General features: G+C 31.9%; 2 protein-coding genes across 2 annotated transcripts; both read left to right on the top strand.

The window, feature by feature from the left end:
• The first annotated feature begins 215 nt into the window (after positions 1 to 215).
• On the top strand, positions 216 to 2,800 carry LOC134690627 (uncharacterized). Its single transcript, XM_063550600.1, has 3 exons — positions 216 to 671; positions 886 to 1,032; positions 1,454 to 2,800. The coding sequence occupies exons 1-3, from the start codon at positions 360 to 362 to the stop codon at positions 2,567 to 2,569; spliced, it is 1,575 nt and encodes a 524-aa protein (XP_063406670.1). The 5' UTR covers positions 216 to 359; the 3' UTR covers positions 2,570 to 2,800.
• An 8,675-nt stretch (positions 2,801 to 11,475) lies between these two features.
• Positions 11,476 to 17,077, top strand: LOC134691558 (fibrinogen-like protein A). The gene is made up of 5 exons (XM_063552122.1): positions 11,476 to 11,913; positions 14,205 to 14,362; positions 15,179 to 15,275; positions 15,426 to 15,590; positions 16,872 to 17,077. Exons 1-5 carry the CDS (start codon positions 11,559 to 11,561, stop codon positions 17,075 to 17,077), a joined length of 981 nt encoding a protein of 326 aa, XP_063408192.1. The 5' UTR covers positions 11,476 to 11,558.
• Positions 17,078 to 23,711: the final 6,634 nt, after the last annotated feature.

Raw genomic sequence — 23,711 nt, 5'->3', positions numbered from 1 at the left:
TTCCGTCAATTTAAATGTTCAAATATTGCGATCCTTTGCATGGATTTATAACTGATTTACTATTCAGCTATATAGAGTGCTAATATGGTCTGTGTTGGTTGTTCCCGACAAATAATTTTATAATACGAGTCAGTCGTATGAAAACTACTGAAATTTGTTTCAATTCAATATTTTGAATAAAAAAAAACACATGGTAGAACTCTAAATAGCAAAGATCGGTTGAACTAATAATAGATTACAAAGCTATTTTTAGAATGACATCACAGGTAAAGTTCCCGGATGTCATGCAAGCCATTGTAAACAACGCTTTGCATGAGGCAAATTTCATTGATATATTTTTCTTCTTTCCGACTAATTAAATGGATGAATTACCGCAGCAATCAAAATCTGAAGGAAATAAACATTGTTGCTATGGAACATGTAATAGTGATACTAGGTACAGACATCGAGAAGAAATGAAAGATGTGTTTTTTATCCCTTTCCCTAAACCGACGACTCGTAGGGAAACCTGTCTAAAATGGATCAAAGCTTGTGGTCGACCCGGTAATGATTTCAACGTGGATAAAATCAAACGTTCCACATATATATGCAGCAAGCATTTTGTAGGAGAAAGTGGTCCTACGGCTGAAAATCCTGATCCAATCCCAGCACTTTTACACACAGATGAACAGGTTAGTTTTACATCCCCCTTTTCTTCAACATACATGTTCTTTTTATATGGAAAGCTTTTGAAATTATAAGATTCACTCAAAATTAATTCAGATTAAGCTATTCACTGCAAATTTAGCTTATTCATAACAGTGAATGATACTTTTCCTGTTTATTGTTTAAATTGAATTTAAACCAAAAATATATTTACACTCTAGATCTTTGTATTCTACACAGGTTGAAAGGTTTGAACGCAAAAGGAAAGCGCCTACACCAAGGAGAAAGCCAATAAAAATTTCAAAGAAGGATATTAAATCTGCTGCTGAAGGTTTACTTGACCTGTCCAATGATTTAAATAACTTTCCTGAGACAACACATGTACATGTAAGTATTTAGATGTTTTATTGAGCCAGTTGACAGAAAAAAATCATTGAAACACAATCCCTGAAAAACTCAAAATAATTCATGAATTAAGTTTGATTTATTTAAAATGTTTATTACAATAGTGCACGTAATCTTAGAAATGGTAAAATCTCTCCTCTGCACACACTTGTGGCTAGAATTTTGTTTTAAATTAGTTACATACTGATACATTGTAATATATTACATGTTAATATCTACATGTGCAAATTAGTGCTTCTCCTTATATTATTGTTTCAATTCCAGTTAACAACAATTATTACAGGAAAATCAGTTATTAAATAAAGCATACATGGCATATAAAATAGTAGAAATATTTTTTTTCATATACATGTACAATTTTGTAAATTAATTATATATACAAATGTAGAATATTATATTTCAGGAAACATCATTGCTAGTACTTTGCCCTGTTACAGATGCATCGTCACAAACTGTTGATGTACAGACAAATGACAAAGAAGTGCAAACAATATACGAAAAAGAAGTTTTAAACGCCAAAATTGAAAACATGATTTTAAAAAACCAAATGCGAAATTGTGAAAGTAGACAGAATGATCAGCCAAATGAACAAAATGACACCACCCTATCATTAAAGGCAATTAAAGACAATGATGTTAAAATGAAATTATTCACAGGATTAACATATGCTCAGTTTTGCATTCTATTTAACTTTCTTGGCACTAGTGTTTACAATTTAACATACTGGGATGGGAAAAATGATGCAAAAGAAAGTTCAAGGAAAGGAAACAGAAAACTTGAACCAAAAGATGAGTTATTTCTGACTTTAGTAAGACTAAGAAGGGGTTACAGCATCGATACTATTTCACACTTTTTCGGAATTGCATCTTCTACAGTTAGCATAGTTTTTACAACATGGATTCAGCTACTGTATTGTCATTTTAATGAGTTGAGACATGACATGTTTCCAGAACGACAGCATTTTAAAGTTGGATTACCAAAAGTATTTAAAACTTTTAAAAATATACGTTGCACAATAGATTGCACTGAATTCTTTGTACAAATGCCAAGAGATTTCAAGAGACAAGGCAATTTATATTCCTCGTACAAGAACCATCATACCTATAAATGTTTGATTGGTATAGCACCTAACGGATCAATTGTTTATGTCTCAGACTTATTTGAGGGCTCAATAAGTGACCGAGCAATTATTGAGCAAAGTGGTTTTTTAGACTATATCAACCCAGGTGATTTGGTTCTTGCAGATAGGGGATTTACAATAAAGGACCTGCTTCTCAAACGCCAAGCCTTCTTGAATATACCACCATTTCTAGGAAAAAGAACAAAGTTTACTGCTCAAGAAGAGTTAACTACAAGACGAATAGCCAAAGCTCGTATACATGTTGAACGTGTCATAGAACGTGTGAAAAAATTTAAGTTATTGAGTGGAAATATACCTTTGTCATTGTCTCCAATTGCCAATCAATTAGTATTTGTTGCAAGTAGCCTAGTTAACTTTCAAGAACCTTTAGTTAAATGATAAAAATACATTGAACACTTTTTACATGTGCATGAGTGTATCCATATAAAATATATAATATAACATAAATAATCTATTTATTGACTTGAAGTATTACTGGTGTATTAATGTCTTTTAAAATAATAGGAAACAGTTTCCTAGGAACCCTCATTTCAAACAGCTCAGGGGCAATAACTCGTCGCCAAAGGGTTGTTATATTTCCTATCATACTAGTTATAAGCTGCTGGTCTCGTCTTATTCTCTCTACATTTGGCTTACCAAGAGATGACCATAACACAAAGTCACACCATTCAAGTCCTGTAACTGCAAGCTGGAGTTGAATTTGATAATAGTATGCATGGTGAGTTTTAAGTTCCAAAGAAGCATTCTCAGAGGTTGGGCGAGAGAAACACGCTGAATATAACTCGCTATTCAATATTTTTTTATCTTTCAGAGCCATAAATAAATCAGAAGGTGCCACTTTGCGAAATAGTTTTGGACATTTTAATTCAAGTAAACCATATTTCATATTTTCTTCTGGATCAAAAACAAGACCATCAGGTGAACATCCTATTTCTGGCCATAGTTTATTTATCCAGAAGCCTGTTTTTATGACTCTGAAATCTTGTATTTTTCCTGCCATATATTTTAAATAATCAGCTCTGGCTTGCTCTTCACTTTCAATACCATATACAGTGTCTGGTGTAGAAAATGTATGTAAAGCCCAGATGTTATATGAAATAAAGTTGAATAGTTTGCGTTTGGTAGAATCACAATACTGGGTTTCAGTGTTTAAGATATTTCCAAGATTGCTTGCTTGTTTTGATGTTGAGGCAGTGATCCGGAACCATCTATTGGATTTCCAAGTATCAGATTCTGATTGTTGTTCAGTATTTGGTATCATGTAGGCAGCTGTAGGGTACTGTTTACCTTCATCACGTAGATTATCAAACATGATCCAAAATAAACTTTCAAGCTGATCTACTCGTTCTTCTTCTAAACTATAATCTTCATATTGAGAGGAGAGCAAGGTTCCCCACATAGAGGGCTTGCTAGTTCTTAAAGAATTATATTGCATTTCCATTATAAAAGAATTTTTTGTCTCTTTGCTAATGTTTCTTTGGTTCTGTGGCCTAGGATCAAAAGTGCTCAGCTTTGTTGGTCTAGATTTATAGTATGAATATGCTGCTTCTGTTATTTTTGAAGGATTCTTGTTTGATTTTTTCCCCTGGTTCCATTCACATGGCTTACTTGTACACGCAGTTGCATCATAGCCTGATTCTTTACAGTGCTTATTCAACATTAACAGCAGTGCTGCTACATGGTTGCATCGTCCTAGGCAAGATGCTGGACAGGTACAACTTGCATCTAATACAGCTCCACTAATTGATGACAATGTTATGTGCACAATTCTGTGCTCTTTTCTCATAGATGCATCAACTTTCCCCTTTATAAAATATAAGTCTGAACCCTTTGAATTGTCCATTATATTTGTCACACTTCCACTTTTGACATATTGTTCTCCTTTTGTGAGAGGCTTGGAAGTCATGTGTGACAAGTCCGTATCCTCCTGCTTCCCGTCTTCTCCTAAAAGGACAACGCTCTCCAGTAAATAATGGTATATGTGCCCATAATTAAAATTGACCGGTATGGGTCTAGACGGAAAAGTTTTCCATCCTAATACTGGTGGGATAGCAGGTTGATTTTTTTTTACACTTTCTGGTTTGACCTTTCCAAGTTTTATATCGTACCACTTCCCTTGATCAATGTTGATATCAATTTGATCTACCCTGCCGGAATTGATTACATCATTGCATCTGAAAACAAATAATTTACAATTTGAACCGTTTTATTTATATCAAACATGTCAAAGATAGAAAACAAATATTCTATTGATAGCTCGGCTTAAAATAGCTCACTTCATTCGGGAAAAAAAACATTTGTAAATAAAATTATAATGGGCGTAAAACTTCTTGTCAATATTATTAGTCCTCCAATGAAATTTGATACACAAAAACGTTTGTCACCCGGTGAATCAATCATAAACTGTCATTGGCTCAGGTAAAGTGGTTTGTCAAATGACAAAAGAAATAGGCGTTGTTATTGAGGTCACTCACCTTTTAAGTAGTTCAGTTCGGTTTCCTGATGATTTAATACCTCTGCATTCTAACCATCGTTTAAGCTGCATATTGCTATAATCTTCTAATTTATTTATGTCAAGTTTAGCCCCTGGAATATCTTCAGCAGTCAGATCAATTTTTATAAAATCTCGTGTAGAAGCCATTATTATTGTTGATTGTTTGCATGAGCATCGACCACGTGACAGATATATACATATTCATTACCAATTAGTGACGTAGCGCACGATCTTTGCTATTGACATGATTGATGCCAACAATTTTTTTTTGTCATAGCTAATCAAAAATTGCTACCTTTCAGTTTTATATAATACAATCAATCATTAAATAAAAAATATAACTCATTTACTAAAAGTGCTAATATGGTCAGTTATGGTTGTTGGGGACAAATAATTTTATTATATGAATCAGTCTGAGGTATGAAAACTACTGAATTTTGTTTACGATTCAATATTTTGAATAAAAAAAATACATTGTGGCACTCTAAATTGATGCGAACCATTTTTTTTATTCATACTGTTCCAATATTGCTACCGTTTAATTTATACAATCAATCTTTACATGAAAATACAACTCTTTTACTATGCCACTATATAGATTTACATAATAAAAAGCTTATATTGTCAGTTTTGGTTGATGTGGACAAATAATTTTATAATACAAGTCAGTCTGAGGTATGAAAACTACTTAAATTGGTTTACAATTCAATAATTTGTATAAAAAAGTACATGCTGGCATTCTAAATTGATGCGAACCAATTTTTTTTAATTAGTATTCAAATATTGCTACCTTTTATATAATACAATCAATCCTTACATGAAAATATAACTCATTTACTATGTGACTATATAGATTTACATAATAAAATGCTAATACAGTCAGTTTTGGTTGTTGCGAAACAAATAGATTTATAATACGAGTCAGTATTAGGTATGAAAACTACTGAATTTTGTTTACGATTCAATATTTGGAATAAAAAAATTACATTGTGGCACTCTAAATTGATGCGAACCAATTTTTGTATTCATACTGTTCCAATACTGCTACCGTTAAATTTATACAATCAATCTTTACATGAAAATACAACTCTTTTACTATGCCACTATATAGATTTACATAATAAAGTGCTTATATGGTCAGTTTTGGTTGATGCGGACAACTAATTTTATAATATGAGTCAGTCTGAGGTATGAAAACTACTTAAATTGGTTAACGATTCAATAATTTGTATAAAAAAGTACATGCTGGCACTCTAAATTGATGCGAACCAATTTTTTTTAGTCATAGTATTCAAATATTGCTACCTTTTATATAGTACAATCAATCCTTACATGAAAATAAAACTCATTTACTATGTGGCTATATAGATTTACATAATGGTCAGTTTTGGTTGTTGCGAAACAAATAGATTTATAATATGAGTCAGGCTGAGGTATGAAAACTACTTAAATTGGTTTACGATTCAATAATTTGTATAAAAAAGTTCATGCTGGCACTCTTAATTGATGCAAACCATTTTTTTTGTAGTCATAATATTTAAATATTGCTACCTTTTATATAGTACAATCAATCCTTACATGAAAATATAACTCATTTACTATGTGACTATATAGATTTACAAAATAAAATGCTAATATGGTCAGTTTTGGTTGTTGCGAAACAAATAGATTTATAATATGAGTCAGTCTGAGGTATGAAAACTACTTAAATTTGTTTACGATTCATTAATTTGTATAAAAAAGTACATGCTTGCACTCTTAATTGATGCGAACCAATTTTTTGTAGTCATAATATTCAAATATTGCTACCTTTTATATAATACAATCAATCCTTACATGAAACTATAACTCATTTATCATATGGCTATATAGACTTATATAATAAAACGCTTATATGGTCAGTTTTTGGTTGTTGCAGACAAATAATTGTATTATATGAGTCAGTCTGAGATATGAAAACTATTGAATTTTGTTTACGATTCAATATTTTGAATACAAAAAGGACATGCTGGCACTGTAAATTGATGCAAACATAATTTTGTAGTCATAATATTCTAATATAAGTACCTTTCTTATTATACAATCAATCCTTACATGAAAATATAACTCATTTACTATGCAGCTATATAGATTTACATAATAAAATGCTATTATGGTGAGTTTTGAGTGTTGCGGACAAATAATTTTATAATATGAGTCAGTCTGAGGTATGAAAACTACTGAAATTTGTTTACGATTCAATATATTGAATAAAAAAAAAGACATGCTAAAACTCTAAACGGATGCAAGTAAAAATTTTTAGTCATAATATTCAAATACTGCTATCTTTTTAATTAAACAATAAATCCTTACATGAAAATATAACTCATTTACTATGCAGCTATATAGATTTACATAAAGAAATGCTTATATGGTCAGTTTTGAGTGTTGCGGACATAAATTTTATTATATGAGTCAGTCTAAGGTAAGAAAACTATTGAATTTTGCTTCGGATTCAATATTTTGAATAAAAAAGGACATGCTGCCACTCTTAATTGATGCAAACAAAATTTTTATGTCATAATATTCAAATATTGCTTCCTTTTTTATTATACAATCAATCGTTATATCAAAATATAACTCATTTACTATGTGGCTATATAGTTTTACATAATAAAATGCTTATTATGGTCAGTTTTGGTTGTTACGGACAAATAATTTTATTATATGAGTCAGTCTGAGATATGAAAACTATTGAATTTTGTTTACTATTCAATATTTTGAATACAAAAAGGACATGCTGGCACTGTAAATTGATGCAAATAAAATTTTGTAGTCATAATATTCTAATATTGCTTCCTTTTTTATTATACAATCAATCTTTATATCAAAATATAACTCATTTACTATGTGGACTATATAGATTTACATAACAAATTGCTTATATGGTCAGTTTTGGTTGTTTCCAACAGATAATTATGTATTGCGAGTTAGTCTGATGTATGAAAACTATTTAATTTTGCTTACTATTCAATATTTTAAATAAAAAGAGGTCATGGCCGTGAGGCTGGTACAAACATTGCTGTCAATTATGTGTTATATGGTCATTTATGGCATAAAAATATAACTGAATTACTTCTATATAGAATAAGATTACTTGTTAAAGGGTAAATATTGTCAGTTTTTGTTAATGATATCAAATAATTTTGTTTTACGAATCAGTCTGTCTAAGATGAGAAAACTTTGATTTTGGTGAGGATTAAATTACATGTATTTGAATAAACATACTTAAACTATTAATTGCGAAGAACAAGAAATTTACTATAATTATTGTTCAATTAAATACAAATGTGTGACATTTTTAAATAACCGTAATCGTCAATATGTCAAGCGAAAATGACTAGTTGGTCAATTAAGTTTGATGTTCGTTATCATTTCATATTTAAGGTCAGTGTATCCAGGTTACGATGACAATCTGCGTTAACGGGCGTTTACTACAAACAGTAAACGCGCGTTTATTTATTACGAAAATAGAAGACGCGCATTTTCCCACGTTAACGCGGAGGTAAACGGGAAAGTAAACGCCCGTTTACTCTTTAAAATTAGAAGACGCGCCGTTTTTGCGTTAACGCGGAGGTAAACGCCCGTTTACTTTTAATGTCTACTGCAATTTCAGAGTTAACGCACAGTTAACGCAGCGTTAACATGAAGTGCACGCGAGTAAACGCCGCGTTAACTTTTTCGGCCCGTCTACATGTAATGCTTGGTCTGCACCCAACTGTATGAGGAGAACAAAACCCGTGTCATGCCAACAATTGGTTTTTGAATAAATGTGTTTAGTTCCGATTCAAAGACCCTATAAGTGAATCGATATTAACGCCAAAATACGCAATCTTCAATGACCTGAAAACAGTATCGTCACTATATCCCTTCTTAATAAGTCTATTTTAAAGGTTTTGTTAGTTTCTGGGGTGAATACTGGCATTTTTGTGCTTTGTAAAGAATATTTCCATAAAAAAATGGATGTGAAATACTTGAACGTATTAAAAGTCTGGATGTTGAGCTATATTTACGATGATAAAATTTAGTAAATGTGTCATGTATTCTTTTTGGTAAAATGATTAGTTCCATACAGTTTATGTTAAGTTTTTTATTAGATCGTCACTGGTAAGTCTTGTGTGGACGAAACGCGCGTCTGACGTATTACATTTTAAACCTTGTATCTTTTGTTAGCTATCGTGTGTTTCTCTGTCCTACATGTTATCCCATTTATTTGTATTGTAGTCCTATCGTGTGATGTTGTAATTTTAATGTTATATTTAACATTGCTTTACGAGAGGGAGATTTGTCATGTCACAAAACCAGATTAAACTCACCATTTGTTTTTATTAGAAAGTCCTGTACCAAGTCATCAAAATGGCAACTGTTATATTAAAGTTCGTTTCTGTGTGTGTTACATTTTAATGTTGTGTTTCTGTTGTGTCGTAGTTCTCCTCTTATATTTGATGTGTTTCCCTCAGTTTTAGTTTGTTACCCGGATTTGTTTTGTTTTTTCTCAATCGATTTATGAATTTCGAACATCGGTATACTACTGTTGCCTTTATTTCTTTAGTTTTGTCTGGTTGGACTTTTTTTTTTTTTTTTTTTTATAATTTTTATCAGCATACAAATAGTTTTAAAAGCAAAACAAAGGGTACTGAAAATATTGAACAGTATAAAAGACCAAACAAACGACCTAAAAAGGAGTCTAATTTTGCAGTTCTAATCCATAGTTACCAATAGTAAATGCAAAGTATATGACATATGCACCATCGAACTACAACAAAACTCCAAGAAAGAAAATGCAAAACTGTATATAATGGTCCTTTGCGTTGTTGAACGCCGTACGGTTGCCACAAAAGAGTAAACAGTGTATCGTTCTTGTTCGTCTTGATAGTAAATTCGATTACTGAAAGTCAGTGTTTTAGAGTGAGGATTTGTCGCTACATTGTCCTGAGTGTTGTGTTGCCTAGTCTTTAGTTTTCTATGTTGTGTCATGTGTTCCTTAACATGTATAATTTGTCTGTTAGTCTTTTCATTTTTAGCCATGGCGTTGTCAGTTTGTTTTTGATCTACGAGTTTTACTGTCCCTCTGGTATCTTTCGATCCTCTTTTTGAAGGCCATACGGTGGCAAATAGTTATTTTATTTTCCTTTCTCTGTTTCTGAAGGATACTTTGTTCATTGATATCATACGAAATCTCTTTTTTTATATTTGATATCGCATATTGCTATTGGGCATAAGAAAGAGAAGATTCATTTAATATTTTATGTAAAACTGCTACAACATCTACTTTCTCTGAATGTAAATAGATTAAGAAAGTATAACTTGGAAATCACTATAGTGTCCTGAATACAAACGAACTTGTTCTATCTTTGGCAGGGATAAGGCTGATAAAAGATGTACCCTGGAAGCAAATAAATACAACTTATTCAATATAAAAATTCTGATTATCAATCATAAAATAATTATTAAAGCAAAGTAAATGGGAAGAGGTTGAAAATTCAATTTTCATTATAAAATTTATGAAAATAAAATAAAAGTGATAGGCAGCTATGCCATTTACATCGATATCTGGTATAAAACCAGTTTTATCACAGCGGCATGCTCATCTTTTTCATTGAAATTATATAGGTTCATACCACATCTTCCTATATCAATGACACATCTGTGTCATCTCTGCTATCGTACACTAAATTATCGACATTTGAGCTTTATGGACCAGCAATAGGTTATAATTTAGGTTGGATTGGTCGGTCCGACATCTCTGCTTGATCAGGATTCGTTACTATCAGAGCTCCCTCTGCCTCTACACCAACCCCTACCACCACGCCCATGTGTTCTAGTGGATTCTGGTGGCTTGACTGACTTAGTCTGATTATATCCAAAAAATCTACATATTAATCAGAAATAGATGGAATGGAACTGTATTGAAATGAAACACGATGTTGACGTTATTGCTGATGACGTTGTAAGATCGCGGAATGAACGTAGTATAATAGTGGTAAGAACGTGCTATGATCGCAGTAGAAGCGTGGTAAGATCGTGATGCAATCGGATTCATCGTGATATGGTCGTAGTTAGAACGTGATGAGCGCAGAAAGATCTTGATACACATAGTGAGTTCGCAGAATGAGCTCGGTGAGAACGTGGTATAATCGTAGCGGGATCGTTGTAGAAGCGTAGTGAGGACGTAGTAGCACCATGAAAGCAACGAAAAGTAATATCTTTATGCCGCTCATACCACGGCCTCGCCAAGATCTGACTTTATTTTAGATCACGGTGAGCGTGGTGCTATCGTGGTCTAGTGGGAATGGGGCTTAAGGGAAGATAAATCTTATAATTTTTTTTTCGATTTAGCCATCATTGTTATAAGGAATCTTCTCTCACGACGATTTATTTATTCTTGTAACTACTGGAATTCCATAAGCATTTTGTAACAAGATAACGCGTTACTGGTATTAACTAAACATAAGTATGACTGCACAGTCATCAATTGTGATTTTGACAGATTCAATCGAAATCATACGGCATTGCAGGAGCTCTTTATCTACATAATAAAGCATTACCGTCAGTTTATTATGTATCATACTGTTAAAAAAACATCCATGAGATTTTGTTATCAGATGAAGCAGTACCCCTTGTTTACTATTATTTCACATATAAATCCGTGTAATGACATAATTAAGGTAATATGCATCTATTTATCCGGTATATACTTATAAACATCCGTTTAACATACTTCAAATGTGTTTGTTTTGAAATATGAAGTGACGAGAGTGCAGTAACTTTATTATGTTATTCATTTGACTGACAGACACCTAGAGGAAAACATTCCAAAACTCGCTAGAAGTAATGGAGTGTTATTTGAAATGGAATTCTTTGATACTAGTAGTTGCTTACTGTTTATTTGTTACTGCCTTAGGATTAGGAACCAACTATATAGGGAATGAAGACCCATTGTCTATACCGTTGATAAACGACAAAGGAGCACCACTGGTGGCCATGCTAGATACGAAATCAATTAATAGAAAAATGAAAGTTTACATAAGAACACTTATGAAAGATATGATTCAAAGGACTATACAAGAACAAATGCAAGGTATTTTTAAGACAGCATTGGAAGAGAACTCGACCATTGAATTTATCAGAAATATCACACTGCAGGAGATAAATGACGCAACGATTACGAAACATCAAGGTCAAGAAGGTAATTACAATATTCTATTATTTTAACATGTTAGAAAAGAAAAATAAACCATTTCCGGAAACAAAAGCTGTATGTAAAAAGTAATTTGATACATTTACATATCATTTATTCTTCTAGATTCCCGTTAAAATCATATTCTTTCTTCAAGGAAAAGACTTCACACTTGCATATAACTTTAAATTAAATTCTTTTGATTATGTTTAAAAATAGTCCTGGCTTGAATTGACTCTTTTTCAGTGTACTCTGAATAGTAGTGTATTATCATATTTAATCTTATTTTTATCTTTTATATTCACAAGAACGTTTTCCCGTGAATTTATACTTAATAGAGTCCTTGCTAAAATAAAACAAAGAATGAAAGACTTAGTTTCAAGTTTAAAATGGGAGATAATATTGTGTCACTAGATTTCCGACGGGTATGGCTTCATACTGGTATCAATATCAACATAGACAAATCTCTAGAACGTGAAATTTATCTGTGACCTTCACCTCAATTTAAAGTCATCGTATAATGTTCTCAAAAACACACCCTTTAATCGTGATGTAAATTTTAAACGAGATGTATCATAATACAAACTCAAGAGGGGAGTCATTACCTAATAAGTGTTATCTTACACTTTCAATCAAAACATATACAAATAGTCTAGTTAATTTTTCGATTTTTTTGGCGAATGAGAAAATATCGCGAAAATAAATTTCGCAAATATGAATACAGTATTTTCTTATATCTAAATCGTCTAGCGGTCTATCTCACCTTTTCCAGTCAGGAGGACTATGTCGGTGTATGTTATTTATAACAACATAAATATCAAAGTCGTGAATTCCTATTAGAAGACTTTTATTTAATTCTGATTGATAAGTATCAAATCCAGTAAGAGTTGGAAGGCACTCGTGCTTATTATATGACTTATTTGTTCATCAAGTTTCGTGTAAATTCTCAAATCATCAACTGGTCCGAGAACACAATTAATTCGTAGTGCATTTCTTTTAGAACATAAATGAAAATTAAAAAAATCCCACCTGCGCTTTCTCAATGAAATTTTCACAGTGTGTTGTACTACTTTTGGGACAATTTATATCAAAATTATAGAAAACTTCATCGTCTCTAACTCAAAATATGGACAATTTTATCTTTAGGGCGTCTTGAAATCTTTTGACAGCTTCCGAAGTGCTATTTTGCCACCTTTTTTCACCTGGACCAAATCACTACTTTCCTTTAAAATTCTGGACCCAAATTTTTTTACAGTGTAATTTCACTCCCCCCCCCCCCCCCTACTTACAATTTGAGGCATTAAACATGGAGAAATAAATTTGGAAGGGATATAAAAATTAATGGCAAGTAACCCACTGCTAACACTAGGGACTATATTCGTGAACAACGAAAATCAAGGGACGACAATTGTGGTCTCGGACCAACTGTGGTATTCTTTTGATTAACCTCAAGTGTTAATTTCATCATTAATATGTATTTCTTTCAAAAAGTCAAAAAAGCATTTTTCATAACATCTTAAAATTATGTTTTAATACCATCGTACCCTTTTGATTATTCGCTTTCGTATACGAATGAAAGGTTTTACACATGATATTTTGGGGCCCTTTATAGCTCGTTATTCGGTGTGAGCCAAGGCTCCGTTTTGAAGGCCGAACTTTTACCTATAATTGTTTTCTTTCATAAATTATTATTTGGATGAAGAGTTGTCTCATTGGCACTCATACCACATCTTCCTATACATACGACATGTCGCAGCTAACAATATTACTAATGTATTTCATTTTTCATTATTGACAATGCTTACTTGTGAAAACAGAACGCACTTACAAATCTAAATTTATAACATGGCTTTTCCCTTGACCTACAATTTCTACTGATGAACCAAAGATCTCACAACAAAATGTATTTGGTCTCTCTGTGTATCACATCATATTCAAATATTATCAAATATTTATAATTTCTTTTTTACCAAGTTATGTTAAAACGGTATGATGTATTTGTTTCTTTTAATGTTATTTGATGCGATACAGCAATAAATCACTTATAAAAAACAATACAGAAGTAGAAATAATTCTTTTATTGATTCTCTGTATCATTTACGTCAAAATTTAAAAGAACGTCTTGAGGATATGATGAGGAATTCTGTTTTCGATAGCTTTTTTGAATTTTCAGAAAATCAGTTTCAGGTAGAAATGAGCATTACTTGGGCAAAAAACAGAGGGGTTTAAAACAATTACCAAACATATAGTGTAAAACACGCATACCCTTAAATATTATAAATAAAGAGATATGTTTACAGGCATATCTTCACCACCACTTGCAAAGTATAAAGACTGTACAGAGATACAGAGACAAACAAAGAAAAAACTAGATGATGGTGTTTACAGTATATATCCAGGGGGAGATAATCCTGTTCAGGCGTACTGCGACATGACCACAGATGGGGGAGGATGGACGGTATGTGTTACTTTAATTTCCTTGGGTTTAAATTTCTTTGCCATATTTACCTTTCGTGGTATTAATTTAGTCATACATGGATTCTCTTTTATATATGAATGTATTGCTTGATATTGACATGCATTTACAAATAACAGTAATGATAGTATCATCAATTAATTTTTTTCTATTAGCGGATCAAATTATTATTTTTGTTTACACAGAAAAAAACAAAATATTGAAAAGCTGTTAAAAATTGCCAAGCTTTATATTATATATTAGTATACACTTTGTAGTAAATACAATATAAATGATAGATGTGTAATTCAAAACTAATCAGGCGTCGTGTATCAGTCATCCAATATGTAATCTTTATCAATCATGAGCATAAAGACTTTTTCAACCTTCTCCCTAATCAGTTTGACGACTATCTTTGTCACATCATGTCACGTTACAAAATGAACATAATGTATGAAATGAAATGTACATAACATGAGTTTTCCAATATCACACACCGTATCAATCTTCAACCAATAAATCACTAAAGTAGAAATCTTTGGATTACTATTAATTCAGAAATTACTTTGCGTATTTATTATTGCAGTATGTGAAGTATAGACAAACAAGCGCTTGAATTGTTTGCCTTTTTCAGGAAAATCTGCATGTTGATATATGTTATAGCTTTCCTATTGCGAATTCTTATTATTGCGATGCTCATCCAGATGCATTGCTGGTAGCCATTATGTCTGGATTTACAGCATGTTGATTTCTTGGGTTGATACGGATGGTGTTGAAATCATTGTACAATTATTATCCGTGTATCTTATTTTCTTCCAGGTTATGTTAAAACGAAATAATGGATCAGTTAGTTTTAAACGTAGATGGATTGAATGCGAAAATGGATTTGGTGATATACATGCCGAATTCTGGTTTTGTTAGTTTTATTACTAGTTTAAATATCGAAAAGAGTGATAATTTCGTTGAGACAGGAAATTATGGCTAATGAGCAATCATATTAAACATTTTCTTCTAAAAATGTCACAACGAAATATAAAATTTTAAAATTAACGTTTTTTATATGTAGGCAACAAATACACCAATATGTTGACATCTAGTGAAAAGTATGAGCTGAGAGTAGACATGGTTGACCCAGGCAGCCAGAAGACATACGCAGTATATAAAACCTTTGTTGTCGGAGACGCTGCATCGAAGTACAAACTAACTGTTGGTGACTACTCTGGAAATGCAGGTGATGAATTTAATCATTTATTATTTGTTTTATTATTGATCGGATTTTGTTAAAGAATATAGTTGTCATGTTGAATGTATTAAATGTCTTAATGTCACAATTATGCCTATGAGAACATGAATGAATAATTCTCTATACTAATATTTTCCGTCCGAATTACTTTTCTTGTTGACCTCATAAGGAACCCTGAAGCCCACTTGCTTTTAATTCATTATTATTGCTTCGAATGGTGCAACTTGATAAAAATGGTATCAATATTCGCATTTTAATGTCTGATTCACACATGTGTATTAAGAATTATCTACGATCGCAATAATGAACATCGCAATTTTGTCAATTTTGGATGAATGACTTTCATACTCATTCGATTTGTTTCAAAATAAGATCAAACCTACCGGATATTTAAGGTTGCAATGTTTCAGAACACAGTAAAATTTCAATGATGAAGCTCCCATACTACATTGAAAAGTTACCCTTTAACGGACATGAATTATTTATGTCTATAGATTATCAAAAAAATCGTGCACGATTCATGATTGTGCTTGGTCTAAAATTGGTAATTTTTTGCCAAATTAAATAAAAAATAGATTGGTCTATTAATGTTTTGCATATAAATCATATACATCAAGCTGATATTATATGTTTTCAACTAATAATGGTAAAAGTAAAGGCAACAGTAGCATACCGCTGTTCAACAAGTCATAAATAGACTAAGTGAAAACAAATCCGGGCTTCAAACTAAAACCGAGGGAAACACACCAACTACTAGTATAAAAGAAAACAACTGAACAACGGAAACACTGAATTGCAACAAAAACAAATGTCAACATATATGGAACGGACTATTTGAATAAAACAAAATTCCTGATATTACAGGATATTTTCAGATAACATTGTGGATTTAACCTAGTTTTAAGGTTTGCAAAATCTCCCGCCTATATGAGCATAGCACAAATACTGCTAAAACGACAACTTTACTTGACAGTAATACAGTACAAATAAACGCAAGAAAAGTTATTACAATCATTCCTTTAAAATATTTTGCTTCTCCTATGTTTTTTATGACTCGAACTTTGTAATGAAGACGAAGTCATAATTGGCTTAGCCTCGGTTGACAATATATTCTCACATCCTGTAATCTATTTGTTTTTAATATATAATATCGACCGGCTGTCGTTGAACATATAAATAGAAATAAAATAAGGACTTAATTAGCAGTTGGCAAATGCGCGTATTATATTTTATTACTCTAAATTAATAAAAACTTATTACTCTTATTAGGTGATCGGCTAAAATATCACAATGGTAAGAAATTTACAACTATTGACCAGGACAACGACACATACGACAAAATCAACTGTGCAGTGAACAACGGAGGATCCTGGTGGTATTATAAATGTTCCGCTTGTGACCTAAGTCGTACTAATGGTAACCTGTACTGGGCTGGTACAGTATCGAAAGCAGTTATGATGATCAGAAAAATATAAAGCCATTAATCATTTAAATAAAAATGTAAAATTTCATTTTTGTTTTCACACTTATTCAATGGTTTCCCACATAAATGCTGATGATTAAGCGCGTGTTGCTTGCTTATTATTTAGTCGGAATTGTGTTATGCTTATTCGGAACACCAATTAACACATTAACAACTTATACCATATGTAAGTTCTACAAGGATGGTCAACTGAAATATTGGGCACCTTTACTGCAACTAAAAAATAAGTGTTTGTTGGATAGGGACTCCACAATAGCTGTTGCACTAGTTTGTAATCGTGCAGAGAGAATGGATGTTCAACTTTGACAAGGGTTTTACTGCAGGAACTGGAATCCTTCCAGAAGGGCTGTTTTTCTGTATCCCCGTCAATCATTTGGTTCTCAAATTGTGAACAACAATTGTTTTTTAAAAATCTTCTTTAAGCTATTATTCTTTTAATTATTTATTATTTTCAAAATGTTTAAGAGTTCATCGATTTTTTCCTGGGAACCGTTTGTTACATGGGATAACGATGTATGGCTGTATAGAATGCATTTAAAAACTGCTGTAATCCACTTTCATCACATTACATTTCGATTTCACGGGAAGTGAACATTGCAATGAAAACTTATTGCTTTCTAAATAATATTCATTCCGTTTAAAAACATTATACGGGGTACTGAAGTCATTATATTGTTTAAGAACCGCTTTGCATTGGTGTGTCAATCACAATGACAAATGAGTCAACTTGGCAATCATAAGTGATTAAATCGCTGCTACTTTCAATCCACTCTAAAGATGATTTTTTAAACGGGGATCATATGTCTAATAATAGATTGAAAAAAGTAAAAACACAAAAATACCGAACTCCGAGGAAAATTCAAAAAGGAAAATCAAAAATCAAAAGGCAAAATCAAAAGTCCAAACACATCAAACGAATGGGTAACAACTGTCATATTCCTGACTTGATAGATCATTTTATTTATCCCTACTTCGCTGCAGTTCGAATTAATATGACCATACGAGCAGTTTCTTAACGAAAACCAATAATACTAAGGATATACTTCGCTTAAAAACATAACCCCCTTTCACATACTGTATTATTGCTTCATTTACAAAATAATACAACCATTTAGATTAAAATACTCCCGACAATATTCAAGACAAATATGGCATGCAACACCATTTTGGATTGGATGAGGTCAGTCATCACATTCATGGCTGATATCTATAGTTATTTGTAACAACGCTATTCAGTCGCACACAACGCTTTCGAGATATTTATTTCAAAACATATAAAATATATTTATGCACTAACATTGGTAGAACAGTACTGTGCTTAAAGTGTTGCAATCGATTATTTTATATATCACGTTGGAAAATATCCATGTATATACTTTACCAGTTAAACATAAATTGTTACCATTAAATCCATAATAAAAAGCGTCAATTTTTATAAATAGTACTCTATCCCTTAATACAAATTATGCAGAAGTTAATGAGTTTTAGAAGCTGAATTCTGTTACGATGAACCTTCACATGTTTTTAAGGGAAGTCTTAGGGACAAACACTTCCAATAACAGATTATTGATGATTGTATTCATAATCGATTTTAGCTTTAAGCGTGCAGTGGGTTACTGTCTCATAAGCGAGTAAAAAAACATAACAAATAAAGACAAACGATAAATTTGATACAGGAAACGCTTCATAACATTTGAGCATATATAAAACAGGACATATACTGAGTGCCAATGAAAACGCAACACTTGGTTTTTCACAAATAAAATTTATATTAGAAATGATAATCTTTCAAAATAAATTGTTTTTGAAAATTAACAAACCTAACAATAGATCGATATCAAACAAACATGTTTCATTGTCATCTTTTAGACGCTATAGGTAAACGAAACATTCAATGTCTAATCATCAACTTACAGTCCTAACAAAACATGTTACAACACCGTTGTGCAGCGCAATCTCGACAGCGCCGTGGAATTAATCATCCCTGATGTTAAATGTGATCTCGAGGAATGTTGTTCCACTTGTTCCGCATATCAAACTCAATCTGACTTTATGATATTGGTGGTGGTTTTCATCGTCTAAACCATGTCTAACCTGATGCAAAATTTGCTCGGTCGGACCAAAATCGGACAAAACACATGACTTTTGGCCAAGATGGGTGCCAAATGTCTATGTAACCGCCACCGACGGTTTTTGGTACACAATGAATGATTTTTGGTCCACAGAATTCGATATTTACGTCTTACGGCCGTTTAGATGTCACTAAGGAAAGACTTTGGTGCTCTTTAACAATTTTTGCGCAAATGGTGCTTTACTTAAATTGCTCCAAAGGATCTACTGTGACCACCATTGAACTCTCGTGACCTTTGTACACCCATATCAGAGTCATCGAATATGTTTAAGACCAAATATCGGTCTGGCTGAGCGTTTCTTGCTTTTTGTACCCGAGATGTCCTTTATCATTAAATGATTCATTTTGGTTGAATTCGTGGATGATTTAGGTTATTGTAGAGGCTACAACTTCAGTCTTCTCGGAATTGTATGCAGTGAAAGGCTTAATGTGATCATGCCCAAAACTGCATGTTGCTGGTTGTCAGACAGTCCTGGGATTTACTCAGATGTTTATTGCAGTTTCCTCAAAATAAGGACGGGAAAATTCATGACATTAGCCAAGCTTTAAATGACAAAATCGTGAAAATGATGCGTATGTTGAAAAGCGGTGAACTCGGTTTATGTCCGTTCTGAATAATCCGTACTTCGCATTTGTTCCAAAAATCACTCAACCGTAAAGTTGTCGTCAATTGTCTTAAAGGTCATTTTAAACCAACTGTACAAAGTTCTCATATAAATAAAATTAAAATCATAAGATCTTTTTGAAAAACAAAAGCCTTTTCATTGGCACTCAGTATATAACACATATGTCAATCTTTATTATAGCTACTCACTGAAGGCTCCCACAACTCAGGTTTTGTCTTTTATAAGATTGAAAACTGTAAATAAGTGGTTGTGTTTGGTTTCAGTCTTGCATATTATTTTTTTGTTATTTTTTGTAAAAAAAATAAGTCTTTATTTCTTTGTTTGAATTCTTGCCACTTTTACTGTCTTTAATAGCTACCTATACAGTGTGGTTTGATTTATAGTTTAAGACTGGAAGATGACATATATCTGCAATTTAATTCTGGTGGAGAGATGGTTCATTGGCAATTAAACCAGATCTGTATTATTTTTAAATAATAATTGGCAATGAAACCAGATCTCTATTGTTTTTAAATAATAATTGGCAATGAAACCAGATCTCTTTTGGTTTTAAATAATAATTGGCTATGAAACCAGATCTCTATTGTTTTAAGATAATAATTAGCAATGAAACCATATCTCTATTGTTTTTAGATAATAATTGGCAATGAAACCAGATCTTTATTGTTTTTAGATAATAATTGGCAATGAAACCAGATCTCTATTGTTTTTTGATAATACTTTCTGCAATGATCGATTAATTTTTCGCATGATATTAATTTATCATTTGATTTAAGTATAAGCTGGTGGTATTTGCAAAAGCCAAATTGTAGTTATATTGAAGGCCTGTAAATGATATCAGTATCAAACATATCATACATCACGTTGGTGCTATTAAATATTATACAAAGTAACAAGTCAACATATATGTTAATCGAGCAGAACAGAAAATACAATGAATAAGCGACAGTTTTACACCAATTACACCGAAGGATTACACAAAATGCAGTTACTGAATTTCTTCTGAAATATTAGGTTTTGCAAAAAAGGTAAAAATTGAAAATCAATTTCACTGTTGTACATTTCAATCTTTTATGAACATGGGATTCTTTCACGAAAGTTTTTTTTTCAAAAATGTGGGATATACGTCGATGACAAAAATCTAATATAGAAAATCATTTAGAGTTAATATATAGTCTACACAAACAGACAATTGTCTATCCACAAATATCCACCTACAATTTTTTCTCGAGTTAAGACAAGTCATAAGACTACATTGAAGATTTCTAAAACAATCAATGTCTTTTTATAATTGGATATTTGAAATCCACTTCAGACGATCCTGGTGAGATGTAGTGTTGAGTGTACATATTTGTTGTGACATATTATACAAATATAGCCTTTGTATGAGATCAATACAAGGATATATTGACCTGAAGGAGGTATATTGACTGAGGACGAAGTCCGAGGTCGATATACTTCTTTGGGTCGATATATCCTGTATTGACTTCATACAAATATAAAAAAAGAAGATGTGGTATGATTGCCAATGAGACATCTATTCACAAAAGACCAAAATGACACAAACATTAACAACTATAGGTCACCGTACGGCCTTCAACAATGAGCAAAGCCTATACTGCATAGTCAGCTATAAAAGGCCCCGATAAGACAATGTAAAACCATTCAAACGAGAAAACTAACGGCCTTTTTTATGTAAACAAATGAACGAAAAACAAACATGAAAGACATAAACAAACGACAACCACTGAATTACAGGCTCCTGACTTGGGACAGGCACATGCACAAAAGGCTTTATTTGTTATATTATTAATTTCAGACCCTTTATCAATATGCGTATTTGAATATAAATCGTCATTTGATTCTGTTTGAAAGATCATATTGTCTCCTTGACAACATATATTAGTTTTTTTGTTTTTTGTTTTTTTTTGTTTGACATCTTATGTCTTCGAAGACTTTTTCCGTCAAATAATCGATTACAGATTTCATTTGTTTCCAAACGTTTTACGATTTCCTGAAATTCATTACATGACGTCACAAAGTAAATCGGGTTTTAAATATTCTACAAATAACCGTGCAATATGCATGATATGCTCTGTGCAATATGCTTTTTGCTAACCGCCACTTTCTCTCTACCTTCGAAAATATAGTTTAACATGTGACTATCCCTAAACGAATCAAATGTGTTAAAATATACGAATTAATAATATAACAAAATAATAACTAACTATCCAATATAATATATATATATATATATTATAGACAAATGTCCATTATATCTGCCTTCCTCTAATATGTCTCAAGGTAAGACAAGTCATAGGACTACATTGATGCAAAACACCATATTGCTTTTCAATGTACATGTATGAAGTTATATCATAGATTTAAAAAGAAATCAAACGATAATTGACATTGACTTAAAGATCATTAAGGCGGGACATCAACTTAATAAACCATATGTTCTACTATATATATATATACATGGTCAAAGAGTTAAACTCCATACACTTATTAATCATGTTAACTAACCTTTGTGTTAGTAAATTCCTATTAAATTGACGGTTCCATATTTAAATTTGTTTTTCACTTACAACATTGCGCATTAAACAGTTTACCGTCATCATTTTACAAATTTTCCAAAAGAAAACCGAAAAAAAAATCATGACGTTACTCTTTGATCTTGTATATAAATATAGCTTATGTCAAATACAGAGTTGGAATTAATATCATATGAAGTCTCCGTCTTGCATTGACCAATTGAACAGATTACGCCATGTGGCAATTAACAATAAGTAAAGTATTCTGTTGATATCTTAAATTTCTCAAACGAAGTTAAAATAAGCAAAAATCTAATTTTGGACATTACGTTATCACATTTGTTTGGTTGACTAAGAAACACAAATCAAAAGATACGATGTCTCTTTTTTTTATCAAAAGATACGATGTCCATAAGTTATGGTTTACTAGCGACTTTAATTGATTCCACAAGGAAGATACCTTTGAGAATGAGTCTTTAGATTATATAAGTCATAGCATTTACAACGTCCTGATGACATTATGAGCAACTTGGAAAAAAGAAAGTAGTAGGCCAGGTAAGACCCCCTTCTGGCCCCAAAATATGGATTTTGAACAAAGTAGTTAAAAAGTTACTTTTATCTTTTTATAACAAAGTAGAATACGGTTGTTACATGAATATGTGATTTTTGACAAAACAATGGACATCCATCATGTACTAGCATATATTTTTCATGCAAAAAACTTGAACCTATCAAATTTAGCAATTGCACTTTTAACTAAAGAGTGTTTTGTCTAAAATGGAAATGGCTGCATGTTTGTTCGGTTTTTATATTTAAATTAATCCATGGTATATTTAATGATTAACCATCGCATATTTTATGTTGCGACTGAACACTTCTTTCACGATAAAAGCAGTAAAATTCCTGAAAGCTTGCCAAATACTGCTAAGGTAATCTATGCCTGAGGTAGTCAGTTTCCAAATTGTATTCAATGATTTAAAACCCAGTAATCAAAAATACAATGTTAAGGTCTTTATCGCAATAATCTCAACGCAAAGAACCCCATGTTTCTTCTTATATATGGTTTATGAGTTACATCAGCATATAACCTATTTGACATCCATCAAGTACTAGCATATTTTTTCATGCAAAATCTTAAATATATCAATTTTTGCAACTGCGCTCATTTAAAGACGTTCTTTTGTCTTAAATGGCTCGATGCCACTGCTAGTAGAGATTTATTTTCCCGAGGGTTTTACCAGCCCAGTCGTCAGCACTTCTGTGTCGACATAAGTTATCATTGATATGTTCATAATTATAAATTAACCGTTAACAAAACTTTGAAAAACTAAG

This window comes from Mytilus trossulus, chromosome 11 (assembly GCF_036588685.1).
Source record: "Mytilus trossulus isolate FHL-02 chromosome 11, PNRI_Mtr1.1.1.hap1, whole genome shotgun sequence".
In the NCBI taxonomy this organism is placed as follows: domain Eukaryota; kingdom Metazoa; phylum Mollusca; class Bivalvia; order Mytilida; family Mytilidae; genus Mytilus; species Mytilus trossulus.
The sequence above is the reverse complement of the archived record's forward strand: the minus strand, read 5'-3'. Positions and strand labels throughout refer to the sequence as shown.